The sequence below is a fragment of the Urocampus carinirostris genome, chromosome 1 (assembly GCF_059441175.1).
Source record: "Urocampus carinirostris isolate Australia breed hairy pipefish chromosome 1, RoL_Ucar_1.0, whole genome shotgun sequence".
Lineage (NCBI taxonomy): Eukaryota > Metazoa > Chordata > Actinopteri > Syngnathiformes > Syngnathidae > Urocampus > Urocampus carinirostris.
This window is the reverse complement of record NC_142349.1, coordinates 40302464-40325959: the sequence shown is the minus strand read 5'-3', so window position 1 is coordinate 40325959 and position 23496 is coordinate 40302464. Positions and strand designations below refer to the sequence as shown.

General features: G+C 42.0%; 1 protein-coding gene and 1 pseudogene across 1 annotated transcript; both read right to left on the bottom strand.

Annotated features, from left to right (window-relative positions):
* Positions 1-479: 479 nt before the first annotated feature.
* Positions 480-23313, bottom strand: tex2 (testis expressed 2). The gene is made up of 12 exons (XM_088338871.1): positions 22935-23313; positions 15685-17305; positions 14887-15087; positions 13740-14061; positions 12912-13201; positions 10350-10493; positions 9722-9821; positions 9067-9187; positions 6757-6879; positions 6335-6544; positions 1961-2081; positions 480-1546 (listed from the first exon to the last, which is right to left on the bottom strand). Exons 2-12 carry the CDS (start codon positions 17278-17280, stop codon positions 1397-1399), a joined length of 3378 nt encoding a protein of 1125 aa, XP_088194997.1. The 5' UTR covers positions 17281-17305; positions 22935-23313; the 3' UTR covers positions 480-1396.
* On the bottom strand, positions 7079-7219 carry LOC148374624 (U2 spliceosomal RNA; annotated as a pseudogene).
* Positions 23314-23496: the final 183 nt, after the last annotated feature.

Sequence of the window (23496 nt, the reverse complement as noted above, 5' to 3'; positions counted from 1 at the left end):
ATAATATATATATATAAACACTATCTGCCCCCGAAATTGTATCGGAAAATACATATCCATCCATTATCTGCACCGGTTATCTTCAGTAGGGTCGTGATGGTGCCGGAGCCCATCCCGCTATCTTTGGGCCAAGGGAAGGAGACACCCAGAACTGGTTGCCAGCCAGTCTCACCACACAGAGACAACTCACTTGCTCATTTACAGCTAAGAAAAATTTGGACTGGCCAATTCACGTGCCATGTGTTTTAATGTGGGAGGAAAACTGTGCAAGCACCAGGAGAACATGCAAACTCTGCACAGGAAGGCTGGTAGCTGGATTCTAACCCATGACCTCAGAACTATGCCAACCACTCAACTCCTGTGCTGCCCCAAAAAACGTATTTATTCTGAAACAACATAATTTTTTTGTAAACTATGTAATTTAAATTAAAAAGTATTGTACACAAATAACTGCATGCTGTATGATCTGTAAAGAAATGTAAGCGTTATTCATTTTTTTATTTCATTGACGCACAATGACATAAACAATAACATTCCAACATCACTGAAAACAACAGTGATCTTTAATATTCTGTTTACAGTGCAAATACAATTATGTACAACAATCATGGCACTTTTTTAAAGCATGGCTGCAATACATGTTCACTGTGGTGGAATGTTTGCTTTTTAAAAAGGCACTTTCTGCCTCACATTTAACCAACACTTGTAGAAAGTATGTCAAGCGACTAAACATTGGCAAGTGATAAATGGTTATTTTGGCGCACAGCACAGAATGGACAGCATGTTTTGAATAGTGACAAAAAAGGCTTAAAATATTTGTGAAACATTTCTGGTTGGGTAGCTGCTGACTAGCTTCCCGTTATGAGTTACCTTAGTTTAGCATCTTTATGAATAAAATGTTTTTGGCTCTTACCTGTAATCAAGTATCTTCATCGAGATCTCTTTTTTTAAAGGGGGAATGTTCTCATACTGTGTATCTGGCAAACTTAAAACCATACTCATGAAAGCTAGACACATCTTCATTGTAATTAGGTTTCAGTTTAAAGTTCTCAGTTTGGACCACGCCATTAATCTGTTTGCACATGACTTTAACAAGCATGGCAACATTGATGACAGATGTTTTCTCCTAGGCAAATGTGTGAACATATACAGACAGGAGTGTTTACTTTGTTCATCGTTGACAAACCTTTTGCAAACACAAGTTTAGTGGACCTGTACATCATAGAATGATGGTTCTTAATTTTCACTCTTTTTAAGGTTTGTTTACCAGCCTAAACACAACCAGTCTTTGGGATTTGGCCACATATGGTGACAGAATGTCCATTTTTAGCCATAGGAACACAAAATGGTGAAATGCCATATTGCCATAGCGAAAAACAGCAGTCCGGCGTCCTCTTCACATGTATGAGACCTCAGAGTCTTCAGATTCCGGGCCTCTTAAGGCATCGTTTGACTCTGTAAACAAGCTGGCATTTGAACGCGTGTCCATGGCAGAGTGCATGATGGGTAGCCACAAATCATCCATGTTTGGCATGACAAATATTTTCTGTTGGAAGGACAAAGTTACAGGCATTGGGGTAATAACCAAATCAATACAAATGTGTCATGCCATTAGTCTCATTGGATGCTCTTGTTTAAACTTAAGTCATCTTAAGCTACTGTTAAAAATATAATTGAACATGAACATTCTTGATTTTTTTTTATCTTCTGCAATTGTTAGTGTTCGGCTTTTTATTATGAATAAAGGGGTACGTACTTGGGAAGCAGCAATGAATATGTTTTACTGTCATCTACATGGGAAGCAGCAAAACAGTTTTCTAACTGTCATTTTCCAAATCATTACTTTTAGATTATAAAAAAAAAATTCAACAGGGTCTTTTCTCAAAGTTTCTTTCAACCGGACTACAACTGCATCAGAAGTGAATATGGAAAGCAAATAGGGTTAATCCTTTCAGTTTACCTGGAACTCCTGGTCTAGTTTCTTCTCGATCCACTCTGTCACATGGACTAGAGTGACCTCCCTTTCACCAAGCTTGGGCCGTGCTTTAAGCTCCAGGTGAGGAGGACTACGGAAGCCGTACCTGAATATCCAAAATGAGAAGACATTTAATCAACATTATCTAAACATGGTATTTTTTATTGTCTTATAAGCACTGAATATTGTTAAAGGTATTCCTTGTTCAATTAGGCACAGATGTGTAGTATTTCCCACAATTGTGGTAAAATGTTGAACTCGCCAGGGGACTCAAGAAATTTAGTCTCAAAGTTGACCCATAAGGCTTATTTGCTGCAGAGTTCAGATCTCATTGAATGAAAACAACACTTTTAAAATGGCGAATCCAATTAACACAAGAAATCATGTGAGCTTTGATACAGTAATTGTAGTCAGCGATTACATACTGCTCATTTCTGCTTCGAGAAATTTCATTTCACGAAACGGACCGGGAAGCAGGAAGTCGGAACTCATATGCGTAGACGATCTGTCACTTTAATTAAGAAAGAAAAGTTGTCCAACACACAAACGGACCAAAAACAAAACAAAACAGGTTCAAAGGCAATCAAAATTATAAACTAGGCATTACTCAGGTCAAACGGGCATGAACAGGGTTTCAACAAGGGTTAAACAATGATCTGGCAGCGGGCAGTTCCAAAAGGAGCGCTTAAGTACTCCAAGAGCAATCAGTCCAATGCGTCTCAGCCGGTGTCAAGGGGCGGGGCCAGCTGGGCGCCATGACAACCGTGCAGGACATGACAGAACCCCCCCTTCAAGGGAGAGCTCCTGAGGTCCCAAAAGGAAACAAATACCTCGCCCCCCAGAATGGGTCGACGCTCTCGATGAGGGCAACCCCACTCCCTCTTCCGAAAACGCAGGAACGTTGAGAGGCAGGGGCGGAAGGCGGACGAATCTGAGCGGTGAGCTGACGAGTCGGACTGGCGATCGGCGGAGTTGGACTGGCGATCGGCGGGGTCGGACTGGCGATCAGGGCAGTCGGACTGGCGAGCAGGGGAGTCGGACTGGCGAGCAGGGGAGTCAGACTGGCAAGCAAGAGAGTCAGAAAGACAAGCAGGGGGGTCAGACAGGCAAGCAGGGGAGTCAGACAGGCAAGCAGGGGAGTCAGACAGGCAAGCGGAGGAGTCAGACAGGCAAGCAGGGGAGTCAGACAGGCAAGCAGGGGAGTCAGACAGGTAAGCAGGGGAGTCAGACAGGCAAGCAGGGGAATCAAACAGGCAAGTAGGGGAGTCAGACCGACAGATGGGTATGGGAGGTCGGCCGACAGGAACCACGGACAGCTCGGCGCCAAATCCTCCCGGGAACCCCATTCGAGGCACAGCAAGGCCACGACGCGCGGAGCCGTGGTTCGGGTGGGAAGGGAAGGTGACGTCGCGGCTAGAGAAGGAGCCGCGGAAGACGGGGCCATTGCCAATAGGAGCTCATTCAGCAGACGCGACAGGGACTCAGTCCGCTGAGCTAATTGCTCCATCTGGCGTTGCATGCGTTGAGCTTGCTCAGCCTGCAACTGAAGGGCGGCGACCTCACGGGGTGATCGCCAAACGGCGTCCTCCAGCTTTCCCCAAATTGTGTTGGGATTGTTCGCTGAGTTCACATCTCATGGCCAGATCATTCTGTCACAAAACGGACCGGGAAGCAGGAAGTCGGAACTCATATGCGTAGACGATTTGTCACTTTAATTAGGAAAGAAAAGTTGCCCAAAACACAAACGACACAAAAACAAAACAAAACAGGTTCAAAGGCAATCAAAAAACAAACTAGACATTACTCAGATCAACCAGGCATGAACAGTGTTTAAACGAGGGTTAAACAATGATCTGGCAGCGGGCAGTTCCAAAAGGAGCGCTTAAGTACTCCAAGAGCAATCAGTCCAATGCGTCTCAGCTGGTGTGAAGGGGCGGGGCCAGCTGGGTGCCATGACAACCGTGCAGGACATAACATTTCAACTTAATTTACCCTATCGCTGAGGATCTTGTACAGTATGTCACATGTTGAGCACACCACTTCTATTTCTGAAGAGATTTTTTTAAACAATTTTAATAGAACATCTCTGAAAAAACATTGCTTTGACACATTGAAAAGAAATATGTAAGCAAAGGCCACGACTTGATGAAAAGATATACGCTGGTCTGATAAGACAAAGATTAATGTATTCGGCTCAGATGTTGTAAAGGATATGTGGCGGCAACCAAGTGTGAGTACAAACATGTTTGTGTCGTACCTAAAGTCAAGCATGGTGTTGGGAATGTCATGGTATGGGGCTGCATGAGTGCAACTGGAATTGGGGCGTTGCATTTCATTATATGAAACACAAAAGCCAACATGCACAGTAAAATACTGGAGCAGAGAATGATTACCTTTCACCCGAAACGTTTTCAGAATGACAATGACCCCAAACACACCTCTGGGATGACCAAGGCTTTTCTAAAGGGGCTAAGGGTAAAGAGGTTTGATAGCGCAAGCATGTCTCCAGATCTAAATCCAATAGAACATCTTTTGGGGCATTCTGAAGCGGAAAATGGAGAAGCACAAGGTCTTGAATATCCCAAAGCTCAGTCATGTTGTCATGGAGGAGTGGAAGTGCATTCCAGTGGCAATTTGCGAGGCTATATTTTGAGTTTTTTGAGGGAAAATTAAATTTACACCGCTATGTAAGCTTTACACAGACTACTTTTCATTGTGACAAAGTGATGTCCCTCAGTGTTGTTCAATTAAACATTATGATGAAATCTCTGCAGAAATGTGAGGGGTGTACAGACGTTGCCCCTCCTACGAACGAGTTAGGTTCCGGACGATCATGAGTTGAACTTGTTTGTAAGTTGCTTCAGTGCTATATTTTGTATGTTTATGGTTTCTATAAGTATGTTTAAGGCTTGTATAAGTAACCTGTGTTGTCTTCTACTAAAAAATAAACCTTTCATAAAATAATATGCTCTATAAAAATACTTAACTTTGGGACATGCGCTTTAAGAGATCCTCCTCCGTGGTAAAAAGTGGCCGAAAAAAAGCGTTCAGACCATTTTCTCAAACGCATCAAGCTTTCTCATTCCACTTTTGTTTCAAAAGAAACGGTTAACCTCTTTCTTACACTTTACACCAACCATGTTGAATGGATGCACAATATGTTAAACAATATAAAGGTCGAAGTACTTAGCGCGCCAGCGATTCAGTACATGTTGTTATGATTACACATGAACCAGGAAGCAGAAGCCGGATTTCTTCTTCGGTGTAGATCCGGGGGACCTCTCACAGCGTCACACTGCTGAAAGAAGCACTACTGTACTGTCCTCTACTCGGAAAAGGGTGCACACAATACAAAATCTAATCTACAGCAATGTCTATTTTTCGACATCCGGAAAAAAATGATCGTATCTACCGTTTTGCGTAAGTCGAATGTTTGTAGGTAGGAGAGCGTCTGTACTCACTTTTGTGGAATACTTTAATTTTTTTTTGCTTTGTTTTGTTTTCAATTGTGTGCTTCGACCTCCAAAAAAGCTGTCGCGTAAGTTTAACTGCTGCATTGCAGCGTGCACCCTTTGTTTCCTTTTGGCACATTTTACGTGGTTGTAGCTTTTGGTTGTGTCGTTGCATGTCCTGGTTGGTATAGATTTGTTCGGCTAGCTTTCCGTTTGCCGTGGGTTTTCCTGTTTTAGATGCTCCTAGTGGGCACTCGGTTGCTCACCATGTATTTTTTGGCCAGCTAGCCTAGCGTTAGTGCGAGTTTTATCTGTGTCCCTTGGTTTATTCCCAGTTTATTGCTGTAGCCCTTAACGCTTTTCTTTGTCTCGGTTAGCCTAGCTAATCAGTGAGTGTCGGCTAGCCTCGCTTTTTTTCTGCTGAGGCTGCTGCCGCCTTTTGTTAATCAGTCCAGGTTAGACCCTTGTTGTCGGCTCTGTGTGTGTTTTTTGCCAGTTATCCCTTTTTGGCTGCTTGCCCTTTGTCATACCTTTACACAACGCCAGGGCCTTCTCTTCTCTTCATCAAAACTTTACTTAAACACTCCTAACCTCTTCGACTAATTAACACATAAAACAATTTGGCCACCGACTTGCTAGGGTGCTGGTGTTCCTCCGATTACTTGACAGCTCAGGATGACAGAGAAAAGAAATTCTGTCTTCAAAATGTGTTATCTCGGAAACTAATTTAATCACACCAAACTAATCTATAGAGTTTTTATGAAAAACATGCCATATTTCCTCTCATTTTGCATGTTTAAGAATTTGGGAATAGCTTCAAATGCCTTTAAGTTTGAACTTTTCCAGGAGAGGGCACAGATTTTTAATCAAGACTAAAATTTCTAAAACTTCCAAACAATGAATTTACCATATTCTATCCGTAGGAGGCGGTGGTATGTTGACTGCTAGAGTCCCTCGACACTCCTGAACTTCTACAGTGAGCAGCAGTGGTGTGTTTGCCACTTCCTCCATCTTCTTTTTGATAAATTCGGTCTCTGTTGCCTTCTGGAAGTACTTTGACTTGGCGATCTTATCCACAATGCGCATGATCTTACTGGGCCTGTGGCCTCCTACGTAGCTGCATTTGCAAAGGAAGATGAGAGAAAATATTAGAAGCATAGGGAGAAAGGAGGGAAACAATGACTCATGTTGATTATGTATTAATGACGGCATGCACTGTTACTAATAAGCAATGATTCGTCAGTAAACTGCAGTTTAGAACCAGTTTCAACAGTAATCTTTTTTTTTCCCTATTTTTTTTTCTAATTGTCACGTAGAGCACTTGCTTACCCTTCGGTTCCGGGGAGAACAGCTTTGTCACTGAAAAGTTCTGGCGGATCCTCCTCATCTGAGGAACCAGCACTGGACGACTCCTCGTCACTGTCTGCAAGGCAATATGTGCGTGGCCTTGACCTGTGGCAACCAAAAAAATGTTTTGCCAGAACAAGACAAGTGGGATTTTGTAAGGTTTATTGTTCTATATTCTTTATCAATCATCTATTGTCCGTTATCGGTCAAATCATAATACGCTACGAAGCCAAGGGGCCGAGACACTTGCTCTCAGCCAAGAGGCTGAGTCAAGGTCCTAGCCACAGAGCCAAGAAGCAATCAGTGCGAATGCACCGTTCCCGGAGGTATTGCAATACCGGGCCGATGCGTGGAGTGGACAGAGCAAGCTCTTATTCCATCTCCCGGTTGCAAAAATCCTTCATTGAAGCACACAGTCCAAAAATCATAGCCGCCAGACAAGTAGCAGAAATAAAGAGGCCCTGGCTGTGGTCCTGGTAAAATTAGCAGATTGCGTAAAGACTACTGCCGTATACCAAGATTAATGCAATCAAAGAACACACAGAGCAGAGATTCAGAAATGAATAATGGTTTGTGACATATACATTTGCCTATTTTGCGTGTTTCTCCTCCTTGTCAACCAACAACCCCTATGGCAGACAATGAACCTCCCTCAAGGCCCACTGTTGTTAAGTGACCTGTCAAACTCACTAGATATTGAGTGATCCAAATTATTAAGTGTGCTCAAAAACTTAATTAAATTAAAGTTAATTGGAAGCAAACGTTTTAAGTCATGGGCCGTATTCGTTTGTTAAAAAAAATAGCTGATTGATGTATTTCATGTTTTGCATATGCCGATAGTTTCTTACATCCGATATGTCGACAATGCTGTACATGAGAAAAGTACGTGAGATAGGCCATCAATTTTACGTTTGCATTTACCTGCACCTGTGTTTTATCGTCTATTTGTTTATAAAATGACTATTTCATCTAATTGGTTTTGAAACACACAAAATATACAAAAAATATATTCATTTAGAAATAAAAGCTTTAAAAAAGAGGTATAGCAAAGTAATATCTCCATTTTTAAGCACCAAATTTGATCAGTTTCATTGTAAAACTCAATGCAGTAGGGCAATTTCAGATGTGTTCTTTAGCATAAAATTGAATATGTTGACAAATTGATATGAAAAAGCATTTACAGAAATATGTAGCCGACTATCTAAATGTTAGTCATGAGCACCATCACCACCCCAAACAAGCGCGCAAAACTGTGAAAACTTACTATATCTTATGAATTGTCTTTCTTTTTTTGTTTGCTGCTGCTAAATAAAACTGTAAAATAAAATTGTATTACACGAAACTGAAAATATACACTATTGCACGAAACTGTGAACATATATACCTTGTGAATTACAGTATGTCACAAAAGTGAGCACACCCCTCACATTTCTGCAGAGATTTCATTATAATGTTAAACAAAACAACACTGAAGAAACAGTGCTTTGACACAATGAAAGAAGTCTATGTAAAGCTTATATAGCAGAGTAACTTTAAAAAAAACTCAAAATATAGCCATAAATATCTAAACCCCTGGCAATAAAAGTAAGTACACTCCAAAGGCCTCCAAAATACCATGTGACCTGTTACTCTTACTAGGTCTCAGGTATGGATAGGGAGCGGGTGCGTTCAATTTGAAGTACACTCTGTCATATTGGTCACTGAAACTCCCAATAAGGCACACCATGGCAAGGAACTCTCTGGGGACCGTAGAAAATGAACTGTGGCACAACATAAGGCTGTCCAAGGCTACAAGATGATGGCCAACACCTTAAAGTTAAGCTGCAGTGCAGTACAGTGGTTAAGATCCTCCAGCATTTGAAAAAAAAAAACCAAAAAAAAAAACAACGGTGCTTGTGTTGGATGTCCAAAGAAGCTGAGTGAACGTGCACAGCTTCACATCCAAATATTATCTGAGAAAGATGGGGGCAGGAGTGCTGTCAGCATTGCTGCAGAAATTGACTGTTTTGGCGACATCCAGTGGGCATATTAAAGATTGCAGGTCATTGTTTGACTAGTCGAGAGTTGTTTTATTTCCTATGCTTGTATCAGTATTGTTTTGCGAGCCAGATTGACTTGACTGTTAGCGGTTCTGATATGGACCATGGGCTGTAGTTTGGTGGTGCCTGATATAAAGGAAGAGATGAAGTGATATCAGCTGTGACATGACTGCTAACAACTTCAGACAATTGGCTTTTCCCTGATGGCCTTTCAACGATTGCTCTCAAAATGCAAACGGGAAAAAAGGCTTACCACTCCTTGCTATGTTCACCAAGACTCTCACCCTCCTTTCCCAGGCGCGTTAGGTTCATTTTGGTCTCCAGAGTCATAATGAAGGAGCCTATGTAGGAGACTTCCAGATCAAACCACAACCCTGAAGGGACAGCAAAACAAGTGAAAATTGTTTGACATATATCACAAAGGTTGTCATAGTGATTCCATCGTTGTTGTTCGTCCCATGCCATTTCATCCTCTGTATGTCTGCCAGAAAGGCCTTTATACTGTACAGCATAAAAAGGTCAGGCCCCAGGCAGCTGGGCTTCCTCGCCGGGTGAACTTCCTTTTTCAATCAGAAATGTTAACCCCCTGCTGGATGCTCCATGTGTCCCAGCTTTCTAACTGTAAGGCTTCCCAATTGCAACAAGAACGTATCTACTCATGAGGGATGAAGAACATAATAATTGACTGCTTGCTATTATTTAAAATTTCAAAATACAGGGCTATTTTGGACTTAAGGACAGGGGTAATCGTAATTTCCTACATTCACCAAACTCGTAAAAGATAGAGAAAGAAGGGAAATGTTTTAATGTTGAAAAGAGGACCAAAAGAATGGGAGGAACACCAAAATATTATAGAAGTAGAAGAAAGACCAGGGCAGAATTATATCTAAATTAGCATCCATTTGTACCTCGGTGGTCCACAGTGGGTTTCGAAGCACCAAGAATCCTGGGAATGGAGAAGCCCATGTCGAGTTCCGTCAATGTGAGCTCATTCATTACATAGGGTAACTGAAACAAGGTTAAAAGATCTTTAAATTGAAAAAAAAAACAAAAACGATTCTTAAGTGACTTCAGGGAGGAACCCATGAGTTGGCAGCACAACAACTCAGTTAACGTTTTCCTTTAGTTGAACATTTTTGTGGTTGTTGTGATCAGCTAGGCAACCATATTTCATTTAAAATATATCTTCAAAAACTTAATTAAAGGGACCACTAGACGTCACTGTATTGTGAAATGCAGGGGTCTTCAACGTGATGATTAGTCCCAATAGGGCAATCAGGAAAATGACTCAATCAAAACCCTTCCTGGGCTGCACAACAGCATTCCTAATGAGATTTTAGCAATCAGTTGATAGAGTGGCTATCAACTGATCGCTAAAATCAGTTGATAATTAATTACAGTTACATAAAATTACAGTTACATAATTACAGTTGATAAAATCACTGTAATTATGCGCTCAAATTTGACTCTTTGAACCACACAAAGGAGAAGGACAGAGTTGAAATTGATATGAAATAAATTGAGAATATCACACACCCGAATCTTACTAAGCTTCATTTGAATCTTTTTGGAGACGATGTTAGCCCAGTACTTCTCTCTTAGGAAGTCCCAGAATATTCTTCCCAGAAAAGCGTTGATCCAGGTATCTGGTTCAGCTAGCTCGTCTGAACTTGTGGCCATCTGAGGGGAACACACAGAAACGCACACGCACATAAGAAGCATACATTAGCCCAAGAAGCCTTTTTGGAAGGGATTCGGGTGGGCGATCGATCCAAATATCAACATTATTGATACTGATGGAGAACTTGGATCAAATCGATACTATAGTCTTAAAATCGATACTGTCTTTCCATTTTAACTATCACTATTATAATGTTGTTAGTGTGTCAAAAGATTAAACATAATTCATAAATTTCAAATTCAATCCAATTGTGGTAACACTTTATTTGCACTTGTGATTTTATTATGAAAATATCGTGCGATAAAAGGTACCGTATTTTCCGGACTTTAAGCCTGATTATAAGACACACCTCGAAAAATACCCCCTGGGGAAAGATTTTTCTTTCAAACAACTATAAGGCGCATGAAATGAAAAGATGAAAAACGAATTTCATAGAACATCAATTTAAGGGAATTGGGTTTCACAACTAAGACGATTTCATTCATTCTAAAATGAATACCGTATGTAGAAGCATTTCGTTACAATTATGCATTTCTGAATATATTCACCATATTTCTGTCTCTATAAAGGCGCACTGGATTGTAAGGCACACTTTCAATTTCTTATCTGGCAAATTTCGTGTTGTTTGCCTTATATTCAGGAAAATAGGGTGATTTAGAACTAGTAGTCTTTTTTACTTTGTTATAGTTTTTGTATTTTGGTTACATTGCTGCTTTTTTATTTGACTGTCTTGACTTTTGTTTTGAAACATTTGTTGTCTTCGATGTATTTAAATTTTTAAACTGTTAAAGTTTGCATTGTCGTTAGTTGATAAAAAATAGAACATTTTCATGCTGTTTTTATTGTAATTATAAACTATTTTAACAGGGGAGGGATTAAATTATTCAATGACCATGAGATTTGCAAAAAAACGTATTGGTATTGGATCGGTGTATTTACTTGGATCGATATAAAAAAAATCCCAGTATCGCCCATCCCTAGTAGGGATACATGTTACCACTTATTCTTAGACTGGTACTCAACTCTTGCTTCGTCATAACTGAAACTACGAGTCCATAGAATCTTTACCTTACCGGAGATACAAATCCATCATAGGTTTGTGGAAGTGTCAATAAATCCAAACATAATGAGAGATCCCGGATACAAGCAGCTGAATGTTAGTTATCTTTAAAGGGTGGCTGGGCTCTCCCTTAGAGTTAAGGGGAGGAGCTCGGTTATCCGGGAGGGCATTTGTGTAGAGCCCACTTCTCTTCCGCGTTGAGGGGAGCCAACTGATGTGGCTCGGGGATCTGATAAGGATACCTCTTGGACGTCTCCTTCGGGAGGTGTCCTAAGCATGTCCCACCAGCAGGATGCCCCGGGGATGACACAGAACACGCTGGAGAGTCTCAAGGCTGGCCGCGAAACGCCTCGGGATCCAGTTGGATGAGCTGGACGAAGTGGCTGGGAACAGGGAGGCCTGAGCTTCCCTGCTGAGGCTGCTTCCCCTCCAACCCGACCCCGGATGAGTGGAAGATAATGCATGAATGGGTGGATAGATAATTTGTTGCCTTAAATTGCATGAACTAAATGAAATTCTTTCATTTGCCAGAGACGCGGAGATGCTGGAGCACATCCCAGCTGTCTTCAAGCTCGTGCTAGGGACTCCGCGGGCAAGTTGCCTGACAGTTGCAGGGCAACTCAAGGACTACATTTATAATTTTGATATCTGGTGTTGGTACTTGCACATCCCTACATTTATGTATTTGAAGAGTCTCAGTATGCGTGGAATTTATTTCTATGAAACCAATCTTCTGAAAAAAATCAAAGTGAAATATATGACATAATATTGACAATATAAATGTCAGGAAGAAAGTAATTTAAGTCATTAAATGCAATATAACGGTATTCATTTAGATGTTAGAAAGCTGCACGTCACATGCACCATTTTGATTAAAAAATAAACCACCTGTCTTCATTTGCACAGTATTGACCCTTTGCGCACTACGTCACGTTGCCTGGCACAATGAGAGCCATAACGGACAGCAAGAGGCACCCTAGTGGATAGCACTTAAATGAGCATTTGTGTTGAAACAAATATCAATAAAGACAATAGAAGAATATAACCAAAACGATGGTGGTTTATTACTGTGCGGTGGGCTGTGCAAACTGGTGAGGTTTTAAGCCCGACTTGGCATTTTATCGTATCCCTTTTGACAAAGACAAGATGGCGATATTTATCTGCAATCAAAAAAGACTGGTGGCTGTTTACTGGCCTCACCCACTGTTAATTATGGTTCACTGCTGTCCATAATGGTGTTGTCACGTTGTGATGACAAAAAATTGTGGAACTAATTTACAAACTTTAAACCGGGAACAATAAGTGCTTCAGTGAGCCTTGTTTGAGATATATTCCCATGGTGTCTCAATGTCCTTACCTTTTTGGTAGCTTGAGGGCTTCCCTCAGGGCTGTGCTCTGCGCTTTCTATGGGGGTTGGACTTGCAGGCGCAGGCTTAGGGTGGACATACTTGGCCATGTACAGGTTGTAGTCCAAGAGCATCTTTTGCCTCTCACCTGCGCCACTGCCATTGGAGGAAGCACATGAGCTTTCTCTAGGACGAAGCTGTGGATGGGATAACTCGTCCAGGCTTCCTCTGCTGATTATCCCACTCTCAGTGTCCTGGCCACCAGCAGACTGGTGGCTGTGGATGTGAGAAGGCTGCAAGGCTAAAATAAAGTATTTTCTTTTTACTTCACATACTTTATTAAGTTCCGTTGAATATTTTCACAAAAATATTCAAATTTTGTGCACGTGAACATATAGTGTTAAGAGCATTCTGAAACTTGTATTTTAATATTTTGACCGCTCTATCAGCGCTCAACACTGCTACCAATTTAACAGCAAATGCGACCAAATTTACGGTGAATGTTTGGTTGCTCAACATGAGTTTTTTATGTTTCCATCTGAAGACTTTTCAACACAAGGGATTTCAGCTCGGAGTTGATGTCATCAGTTTCACATTGATAAACTGGTCTCCATAGTTCTAAGATGGCACTGACAAGACTTGGCTCAGTTTGCTGAGTTAATTTCTAAGATTCAGTTGGATTGTCTGTACACTGCCCGGATATTTCAAATGAATCAAAAAAGCAATTGCATGTCCGTAAACCTCAGAATTTGAGACTTGGAATCTGTCTTTGTAAAAAGGCCAATATGTCCATTCCTGGTGTATGTGTGCATCTGTGTATTTCGGCGTTGCATACTAACCACTCTTGGGAAGACTGGCACCTTGGCCGTTAGACTTCATTTTTGATGCAAGCAGAAATCTCCGGTACCACTCTTCTTTTTCTCGACCCGTCCTCCCAAACAGGTAGATTGTCAGACTCCCTCCTCCAGGCGTGGGCTTCCTTTGCTCATCTGAGGACCCTTTAGCGTTTTCAACTACTTGCTCGGCTTTCCCTTTGTCCTCTTCAGGCTTCACCTCATGGGCCTTGGACATGAAGTCATCTTGCCTGGCCAACTCAATGCAAACGGGGTATTTCTTGTTCCAAACCCTTTTTCTTGCAAGACTTTGAGGCATCAGGTAGATCTTTAGAGAGGACATATTTAATAACATTAATAAAATGATCATATTGCCTATTTTAGAGTAGTACACAGGTTCTTAAGGAGAACGTATTATTTATTCCACCCAGGTTTAGCTAGTACATATCCAAACCATTACACTAAAGGCCAATTTATACTTACGAAGGAGGCTTTGGACCTGCCAAGGGAGCGACGCATACGTGATTGCCTATCATGCTCCTGCCGGTGACCCCGTCATGCAATTGCAAATGTGCTCCAGTTTTGGTCCAAGTTGGGCATGGTCTCTACCTCTGGTCATGGACACTACTCCACAGTAGTGACTGTGTTGCATCGTGTAGCCCAATGCGGACATCATCCTTTTAATTTTCAGTCACCAAAGAGTAAAAAAGGGACTTTTTGAACTCCACCTAGATGACCAGATTGCTTTATTGCGGGACTAATAAGGAAGTTGACGTTGGGAACGGACTTTGCTGAACATTTCAGCCACAAACTGAAATTAATTTAATCTAACCACCTGAATAAATAAAATGATTGTGTGAATTTTATGATAACCCTTAGTTTAATTGATTTATGGTAAACTAGTTTAAAAAAACCTCACGACCGCATTTGTGTAAACGGACCATTCATGGGCAATACGATGGCAGTACTTTGCCTGCTGTGAACATTTTCTGACACGCAAGTGCTTATTTATTTTTGAGATGGGGTCAGTGTTTCCGTAACCTCCAGCGAATATCATGTGGCCATTGTCAGAGGGTGACATAGGAGCCAACGCAGGAGTATAAATGGGCCTGCATATGCACAAAAATAGCTGACCAAATGATGGCTAGTGTACCTTGCTGTCAGTCAGGTCATAGATCTTCTGGCTGATGAAGGTGACATCGGATTTAGGCTCGTTGTGTGTGGCACGGCGGGAGATGTTTCGGTTTGGTTTAGACAATCGCAGTACCGAACCTTCGAGGCGGACGTACACTGAGTGCGTCAGGGTGGCGTGGTACATCTCTGGGTCGTAGCAGTGGATTTCATTCATCCAGCCCTGAGATGTAGCAGGGGAAGAAATCCAATTTGTTAAATGACCTAATCGTGGTTGCTGAGATTTACCAGAGAAGCCTCAATACAGCTACTTTTGCAAGGTGACGAAAGGCGTCCCTCTATCTTGATCAGTCTCAAAGTCATCCATTAAACTGCAGTGGGACAGGTAGTTGATCAAATGTCTACAGTGTACAACCCAAAACTCTACCAACCTAATTCATACAAATTTAAAATAGCTTTTTTTACAACTTCAAGTCTTTCACACTCGTTGCTTGGACTTGCGGTTTTTACTATGCCGTGTATGTGTTGTATATATTTGCTTTATACAATGCACATCTCAATGGCTGTCTCGCCAATTGTAAGGAATCAGCACACTGGAGAAAATGTACAAAATCACTAACTGCTAAATTGACAGCTCCGGAGGGGGGGCATATCGGTCCCAGTAGATGTTGCATAAAAATTGTACTTGAAGAGATAAATTCCAAAGCTTGAGAGTAATGTGTTCACGATATAGCTTAGAAATTATTTTGAATTTAAGGTTACTGGCTGACTATTGAAAACATGGACCTCAGGTTAAATATCCACATGAGTTTTGTCTCACCTTGACTATCCCTGGTTCCTTGATATCAAACTGAGCCACATTCCAATGTTCTATCCTGCATCTCTGCTTGCCTGTTCTCAGGTGAGAGCACCGTGGGGCTGACAGCCAAAGGATCAGAATGGCCAATGTGAAGCCTGCAAACATCCCATGAACCAACATGCAAATATACGGCGGAAGTGGGAGGACTAAGTACCCGTACACCAACTGTGTCAGGCAGATCAGGCCACACCAAGGCACAGACTCCACTTCCTCTTCTTCTTCATTGTCCATTTCACTACACAATCCAGTGCTCCCAGTGTGGAGGCCACGGGATCCAGGATGGTCCCCCTCCGGGGTGTCCGTGTCCGTACACAAATCAAAGTCTTCGCTGTAAAGTTCGCAAAAATCCTCATCTTCCTGACGAGCAACTAGAGCCGACATGGAGCAGCGTCCAAAATTAAGCGACGGAGACATGACCAGGGTGGATGCGGAGGTCTGGCTGAGAGCTGGTGCTGGTGTCATGGAGGAAAAGGAGAAAAATACTGAATCAGGACCTCCGCCAGTAAGTGTTTGTTCGTCTTCTTCCCCTTCGATTCCCTCCTCCTCCTTAATGCTGTAGTCGTAAATTTCAGTGAGTCCGTTGACTGTCGTCATGCCACTTAGCTCCGACGCACTAGATGACAGCAACCTGGTTTGATGGGGGGCACTCCCTACTCCAGCTGTGCCCATTTCTTCACCGATGATCTTGCTAAAAAGATGCAGGGGGTCGGACATCACCTCTGAGAGACGTCGCCTTGTGTCTTCTATCTTGGCTTCGACTTCTTGAACCTTGAAAAAGGACCTTCCATCCGGCGACATGGTTGGGGATGAAGGAGCTGTTTTGGAGTCTCTGCCTACCTGACTTGTGACAACAGGCGTGGAGGACAGACGAGGTTGTGAGAACTGTTTAAAGAGTTGCATGTTGCGCGGAGGAGGTCGCTGAGATGGTCGCACTGGCTGCTGGTGTAGGGCATGATGAAGGACATCCTGTTGCTCGTTCTTGGATGAGTCAGTGGAAATGGACTTAACAAAAGATTTCATTAATTGTCTGTGACGGGTATGCAACGGTGCAACGTTAGCCGGAGGTGGGGCGGGTTCACGGGTCTCGACGTCATTGGACAAGGACCTTACAAGGCTGATGAGAGGCAGAGAGGACGAAGGCCCAGCAGACTTGCAAGGTGAGGAGGAACTGGAGCTTGTGGGTGGGATACTTCCTAGGGGACATTCTGGAGGCCAGGAGGCGCTGGTGGGAGACGTGAAACTGAGCTGAGGATTTGGATTAATTGTCATTGCCGTAGATGTAATGCCTGTCGTGCTCCCAGGTTCAAAAATGTGTTCTTCTGTTGACCTAATGGCCTCAAGACGTCCTGCGCCATCAGGGCCAAGTTTCTTTCCGACAGCTACTCCATAAAACTCCCCTTCCTCATCGTCCTCCTCTTTGCCCAGAGCAGAGAAGTGGATAGTGATGGTGTCACGTGAGAGGGAACGTTGAACCTGTAGCTTGGGTCCGGGCGTGTGCCGAGATTGGGGTGTCTCAGCATGTTGGCTTCCTCCCCTGCTGCTGCTGGGACTGCTCATCACCGCCCAGCATGTGGCTCACAGCCTGTTGCAAAGACACAAGCGTGTCAGAGTCAATACCATGAAAACATTCATTAAGGATCGTGGCAAATGTGTATTGGCAAGGAATTAGACTGGCCAACTCACCTCATTTTTATTTTTTAGCAACAATGGGATCAATTGGATTTGAGATCTTTTATTCTGCGATTGGTAATTGTATTTGTAGGACATTTGTATCTTGGGTTTATGAAAGTGATTTTAATTTCAAAATCTTAAAAATCAAGGCATTCTTTCTGAAATGTTTGAAACAACAAAATTAAATTCCCTTATGTATGAACCGTGTACACTTAATTCGATTTCACGATAGCAAGGTGGATACAGAAAACACAGCTTCCATCGAATGCAACACAGCACAGTAATCCATCTTGCACTGTTGTCTACTCACACTTATTTTGTCTCTGTGCATGTTTGTTTTTCCATACCACTCAAACATGAACCGGTCCTCAGCCGCTTGATCAAACACGCACACACTTTTTGTCCTCTCAATGAAGTCTTTGTGGTACAAATGGATGTTAATGGAAGGAAGTGGGACAAATGGATTTGCACAGTTAACTTACAGGATCGTCATTAAAGGCAGAAACAGAATGTACTTGTCTGGGTGAACCTCTTGCACTCTTGCACTCTTTCTCTTTTTGTTGATTTCTTGATTGAAATAAGTATTCAAACAGTATATGTGCAAATATTAAACACGTTAGTCACAACGTGAATTTCTCCCCTGAGGGACTGTTTATGAGGTGAATTGTATGATTTGGGCTCTGGCGTCGAGACATGCATTAGAAAAACAATAAAGCAGGTGAACAGTGCCAGACCTGTCCATCCGTCCGTCCGTCCATCCATCTATCCATCTATCTATCCATCCATCAATCCATCTATCATTATTGCTTACGTCTGTAAGTTGCTAAAGACCTACAGTATTTTGGCAAATTTACCTGGCTGAATTATACTGCCATTCTGTGGCCAAGTTGTCATTAATCCTTTGATTTAGAGTATATTACGATTTATAAAAAAAAGGAGTATTTTTCGAGTCATATATAAAAACGCATATTTCTTAAACTTTGGAATGTTTTCAACATATTCCGTATTCCTTCGTGTATAACGTGCATTATTTGATCCTAAAAAGGAACTCAAAACTTGGGTGTGCATTACTGTATACATGAGGTTTTGCTGTATTTGTGCAATGATTCATCTGTTCAAAAATATCGCTGACCACAATCGCAAAACACTGGACACAACGGTAATCAAACCCGACACACAGTGGTGAGGATGCCAAATTCTAACCACTAGAGCACCAGTGGTATAGATGACACATGAAAGGGCTTTCGATGTTATCTTATTAACACACTATTTTTAGTCACAATACCAGAGACAAATGTTGGAGGATGAAGAAAACAGAAATTTGTCCTGAAAGATATAAATAAGCACAAGATAGCACGACAAGGCAGACAAGTCGCTGGCGTATTTGATTATAGACGAATAAATATGTTTTTTTTTACCAGGTTCCATTTAGTGTATGTTTTGTACAGGTGAACTGTGTTTGGCATAGGCAACAAAGTTTCTTCCTTCTTGCCACTTTCCGAGTGCTGACTAACTTTACTTCCTGTTTGAAACGCCTTCTGTTGTTGTTCTCTAAACAGACAAAGTGCATATCTTTAGCGGACAATTGACTATACACACATACAAGCACACAAATGCATGTGGGCAAGCATCACAAGCAATTAGCAGTGATCTTTGTGCACATTTGTTACAGTGACAACCGGCCGTTGGCTGCTCCACCGGCTAATGAATGTTAAGTGAACAAGCATGATTGCACAGTGACTACAGTGTGTGCATGCGTGTTTATGTGTGGCAGATATATGAGCCCATGTGTCTGACAATTCTGTACACTTGACTTTAGCGAAACAAGTAGTGCCATTCTGACTTGAGTTGACAGCAACCATTTCAGAGCATCCATCAAAAAGTGTGTATGGTGTGCTTGCATGTTTGTGTGTGTTTTTTCAACCATACTTTGTTTTCCTTGGCAATCAGAGCTGATTGTCTATGTTGACCAAGTAAGAAAGGGGTTCTGGTTTGCGTTCTGTCACAGGACATAAACATTTTAATGAACCAATATGTATGACTGTTTTGGGAATGTCCCTGAGGAAAACTCTTTACCGAAGCCTAAGAAAAAGGAGCTGCTAATATTGTTTCAGTGAATTGGCTTTCAGTAGAAATTAGTAGGATGTTGTGACTCTTTTTACGAACCAACAGATGCATGAGTTGTCACACAATTGTACATGTTTGTCTGGGTAATGATCATTAAAATTTAAGATTGTGTTGGTTGCAAAGGTGTCACGAAACGGACCGGGAAGCAGAAAGTCGGAACTCATATGCATAGACGATCTGTCAATTTAATTAGGAAATAAAAGTTGTCCAACACACAAACGGACCAAAAACAAAACAAAACAGGTTTAAATGCAATCAAAATGACAAACTAGGCATTACTCAGATCAAACAGGCATGAACAGGTCTTCAACAAGGTAAAGGAATGGTCTGGCAACGGGCAGTCCCAAAAGGAGCGTTTAAGTACTCCAAAAGCAATCAGTCCAATGCGTCTCAGCCTGTGTCAAGGGGCGGGGCCAGCTGGGCGCCGGTGACAACCGTGCAGGACATGACAAAAGGAAGCTTGCACACTTAAACCAAAACTCTGAATGGACAAAGGCTTCAAGGTTAGCTTAATGCTAGCTAGTTGCATCAGACAGAACATGGATTCCAAAGCTACCTAAGACTTGTGTTTTTTGACTTTGAGAGAGTGAGCGCTTTACTTTTCTCCCTAAATATTATCTAGGGATTTTTTTTGCCTTGCATATATTATTCAAACAAAGAGAAATGTGTAGAAGGACAATATACCTTAAGACTTGACATTCAAACGTGGATCATACTGCCTTCAATCCTTGTTGATGCTGATGCTCATGTTTTTCACACACATAAAAAGACAATGAAATGAAATGATCTGCTTTTATGTAGCGCTTTTCAAGTCAATGACTTCCCAAAGCGCTTTACAATGTGCTTCACATTTCCCAATAGCGGCCTTGCAGCCATGTAAGGCGCTAACCTGCTTATTGGGGGTATTAGGGGTTCAGTGTCTTACCCAAGGACACTTCGACATGTAACACAGACGAGCCAGGATTCGAACGGGATCCCTTTATCCCAAGACGAGCACTCTACCTCCTGAGCTACTGCCGCCCGATACAATGGTTACTTGCTGGGATTTGAAATCCAATTCAAAGTGGTGATTTACCTAAAATGACCAAATGTAACTAAGATTTACCCGAGACTGTACTCAATTATTTATTTTAAGAACAACAATTTGTAGAAGGTGGAGAATTGGACTCAAAGCAAGGGTGGGGCACCTATAACCAGTATCCCAGACATGAGTTTGTATGACAGAAAATGACAGATGCAGGTTTGACAATTTAGCTTTGCTCATTTGTTTAGGCAACGTTCCTCTGATTAAAGCACTTCTTCTAAATGTTTATTTCAAACCAAACTGACTACTGTACTTCTTTTTGTATTATCCTGAGTGCCTTGGGTATTTTTACATTTAACTTAATACAGAAGTGTCAAAGGCGAACTGATGGAGGGGCCAAATATGTCATGATTACTGATGTGAACCACCTGTGTTCACTCATTTGGCGGCAACCACTGCGGGCACTGATTGCTCCCTGTCCCTATTTAAACCCAGTCCTGTCAATCCCCTGTTGTCAGTCCGTCGGCAAACATCTGTTTATACGAGGCAAGCCTTTTTCGACCCTGACTCCCCCCTGTACCGTTTTTGCTCCCAATTGTCTCCGGCTACGACCTGTTTTGATCCCAACCACGTCTGCTCTCCCGTCCCGGCTTACGACCCAATTTTGATCCTGACTTTGTCTACCCTCCCGTCCTGGCTTACGACTCGTTTCCGACCCCGACCACGCTTTGCTCTCACAGTCCCAGCTACTGACCAGTTTTTCCGTCCCTGACACTGCCCTCGCTCGTTACGGAAGATCCACTTCCGTGTTCGGATCACAAACCGAGTGCGAGAGCGGCTTGCTTCCCGCGTCCAGCAAACACCAGATCGTGGGCGCAGCCCTTCCTCTTTCTTTCAATAAAACTTGTGGTAAACGTTACGCTATTGGTCCGGACAAAATACAAAGATTAAGCTAACAAGAGAGTGCCCAGGTAATCGAATGTTGAAAATATTTACAATGACGCGTATAGTCTAGTTATAGTAAACCTAAATGAACCTACTGAAAAGCTAACAAATACTTTCCAATATTTTGTTATGGCTCCATCAGAAATGTTTTCATTTTCAACGGCCACTAAAGACACATGCGCGTGATGTAAAAATGTCCATTATATGAAGATTAAATGAAAGTAGTTGGTATTACAACTATCAATATTTATATTTTAGAAAAAGTGGGCTAAAATCACTTTAAAAAAGTAAAAGCAATTTTATTTCACTAAACTATAATAAAATAAAGTGCAAGGAGAAGTAACAAACAGTGAAAACAAATACGCAACACATCCTGATGTCTGATACAATAATGAATCAAGGTCATCTCAGGGGGCGGAGAAAATCTTTTTGGGGGCTGGATGTGGCCCGCAGGCCTTGACTTTGACATAAATGTACTAACATATGCGTGGTATCGATACAGCTAAATGGTGTAATAAGTAGAAAGAGTAAAATAGTTCAATCCATCTTGGAGATCGTTTAAAAGAGACAAGGCAAACAAAAGGTTGTCATTATTTAAAGGAAATTAGCGGAATTTGGATCTGCTTTACTCTCTGCCACCATCTCCTGGCTTGTGTCATCATTGCAGCCTCAGTTAGCTCATACATGCACGTGTAAGTACAGGTACTTATTAGACAAGGTTTAAATAAACACTTTTTCCCCCATCTTTCCTGGGGTTTGGGTTGGCGTTTGGACTGCATTGTGACAGGCCTTTTGTAACAGTCACCATTTTCATGCTAAACAAAAAAAATAGAAACAGAAAAACCCGCGGGGACGAGCATGACCCCACTCTCCAGCACTCGTCCACCTACATTCCTCCTACGTAATGTGTTTCACCCCGAACAGCTTTATAAGATATAAGCAGATAAGCGCAGTGGAAAATAAAGCATAGATGCTCTTAGAACACAGTTGGGTATTGTTGACACATACTTAATGAATGACATATTTAACATTTAACTTTCTTATGGATATCTCTAACGATGCACCCCACCTTTATCATACGTTCGTACGCACGTACGCGCATACAAACGTGACATGATAGATTAAATAATGCTATCCACTCTGACATTGGATTTATAGAATAGGATTATAAGCAAAAAAGTTACACAGTCTTTTCCTGGTTTCAATTGTGTAAAATCAATTGCCAAATATGTGTTCTTAAAGGGACATAACCTTGTTTGTGTCGTCTATCTCTATTGTGCTGTCCTGTGGCGAAGCATCATCGCGACTGCTTTATCCATCACGGTTGCTAAGAAGATGCGCAGCTAATCTAATCGGTCGACAACCACAAAGTAATCCTGGATCATTGCAAAATCCATTCACTCCATTTTGAATTCATAAAGAGTGAAAAGAAATTCGATCTCACCCTGGTTACTGCATCCTCATCTCGGGGATGTCCAGGCCACAGCGAGCATCCAAACAAAATTTGCTCATTGACGTTGTCCCAGCTAGTTCCGGACGTGAAGAACCCCACTAAGGGACTAGATTATCCCTCACGACAACACAAAGGGCTTAAATTTGGAGGAGGTCCAGTCGAATCAACCTGCTCCACGGCACGTCTGTCTGATGCAGTTCTATCACTTGAGTTAAATTGATCTGGGCTGGGTTGGTTTTGTTTTGGTGAATGAACGCTTGTCAACGCCACACCCCCTCCTCAATAGTGACATTGCAATTCCGTCCCCTCCCTTCCCGGAGTTAGGTTTGTCATGTTCGAATTCTGCAGGAGAAAGCTGCACGATGAAGAGAAGAGCTGCGTCATGGCGCCATAAGAGCACTCCCCCTTCCTCAAATTAAGACCATTTTCCTTCGCAAGTGATATAATTGTTTTGTATTGAATGTACCCAGTGATACAGTGATATTTGGGGAGGGGGGATTTTAACTATACTAAGAAAAAAATGAAAACATTTGTTTGAAAAATAAATATGTTG

Excerpts from the sequence above, each read along its gene's own strand:
- tex2 (XM_088338871.1), bottom strand. The coding sequence starts at position 17,280 with ATGAGCAGTCCCAGCAGCAGCAGGGGAGGAAGCCAACATGCTGAGACA. Across the intron at positions 13,202-13,739 it reads TGCCAGTCTTCCCAAGAGTG|CCTTGCAGCCTTCTCACATC; the intron begins GTTAGTATGCAA and ends ACTTTATTTTAG. Across the intron at positions 1,547-1,960 it reads AACTAGACCAGGAGTTCCAG|AAAATATTTGTCATGCCAAA; the intron begins GTAAACTGAAAG and ends TCCTTCCAACAG.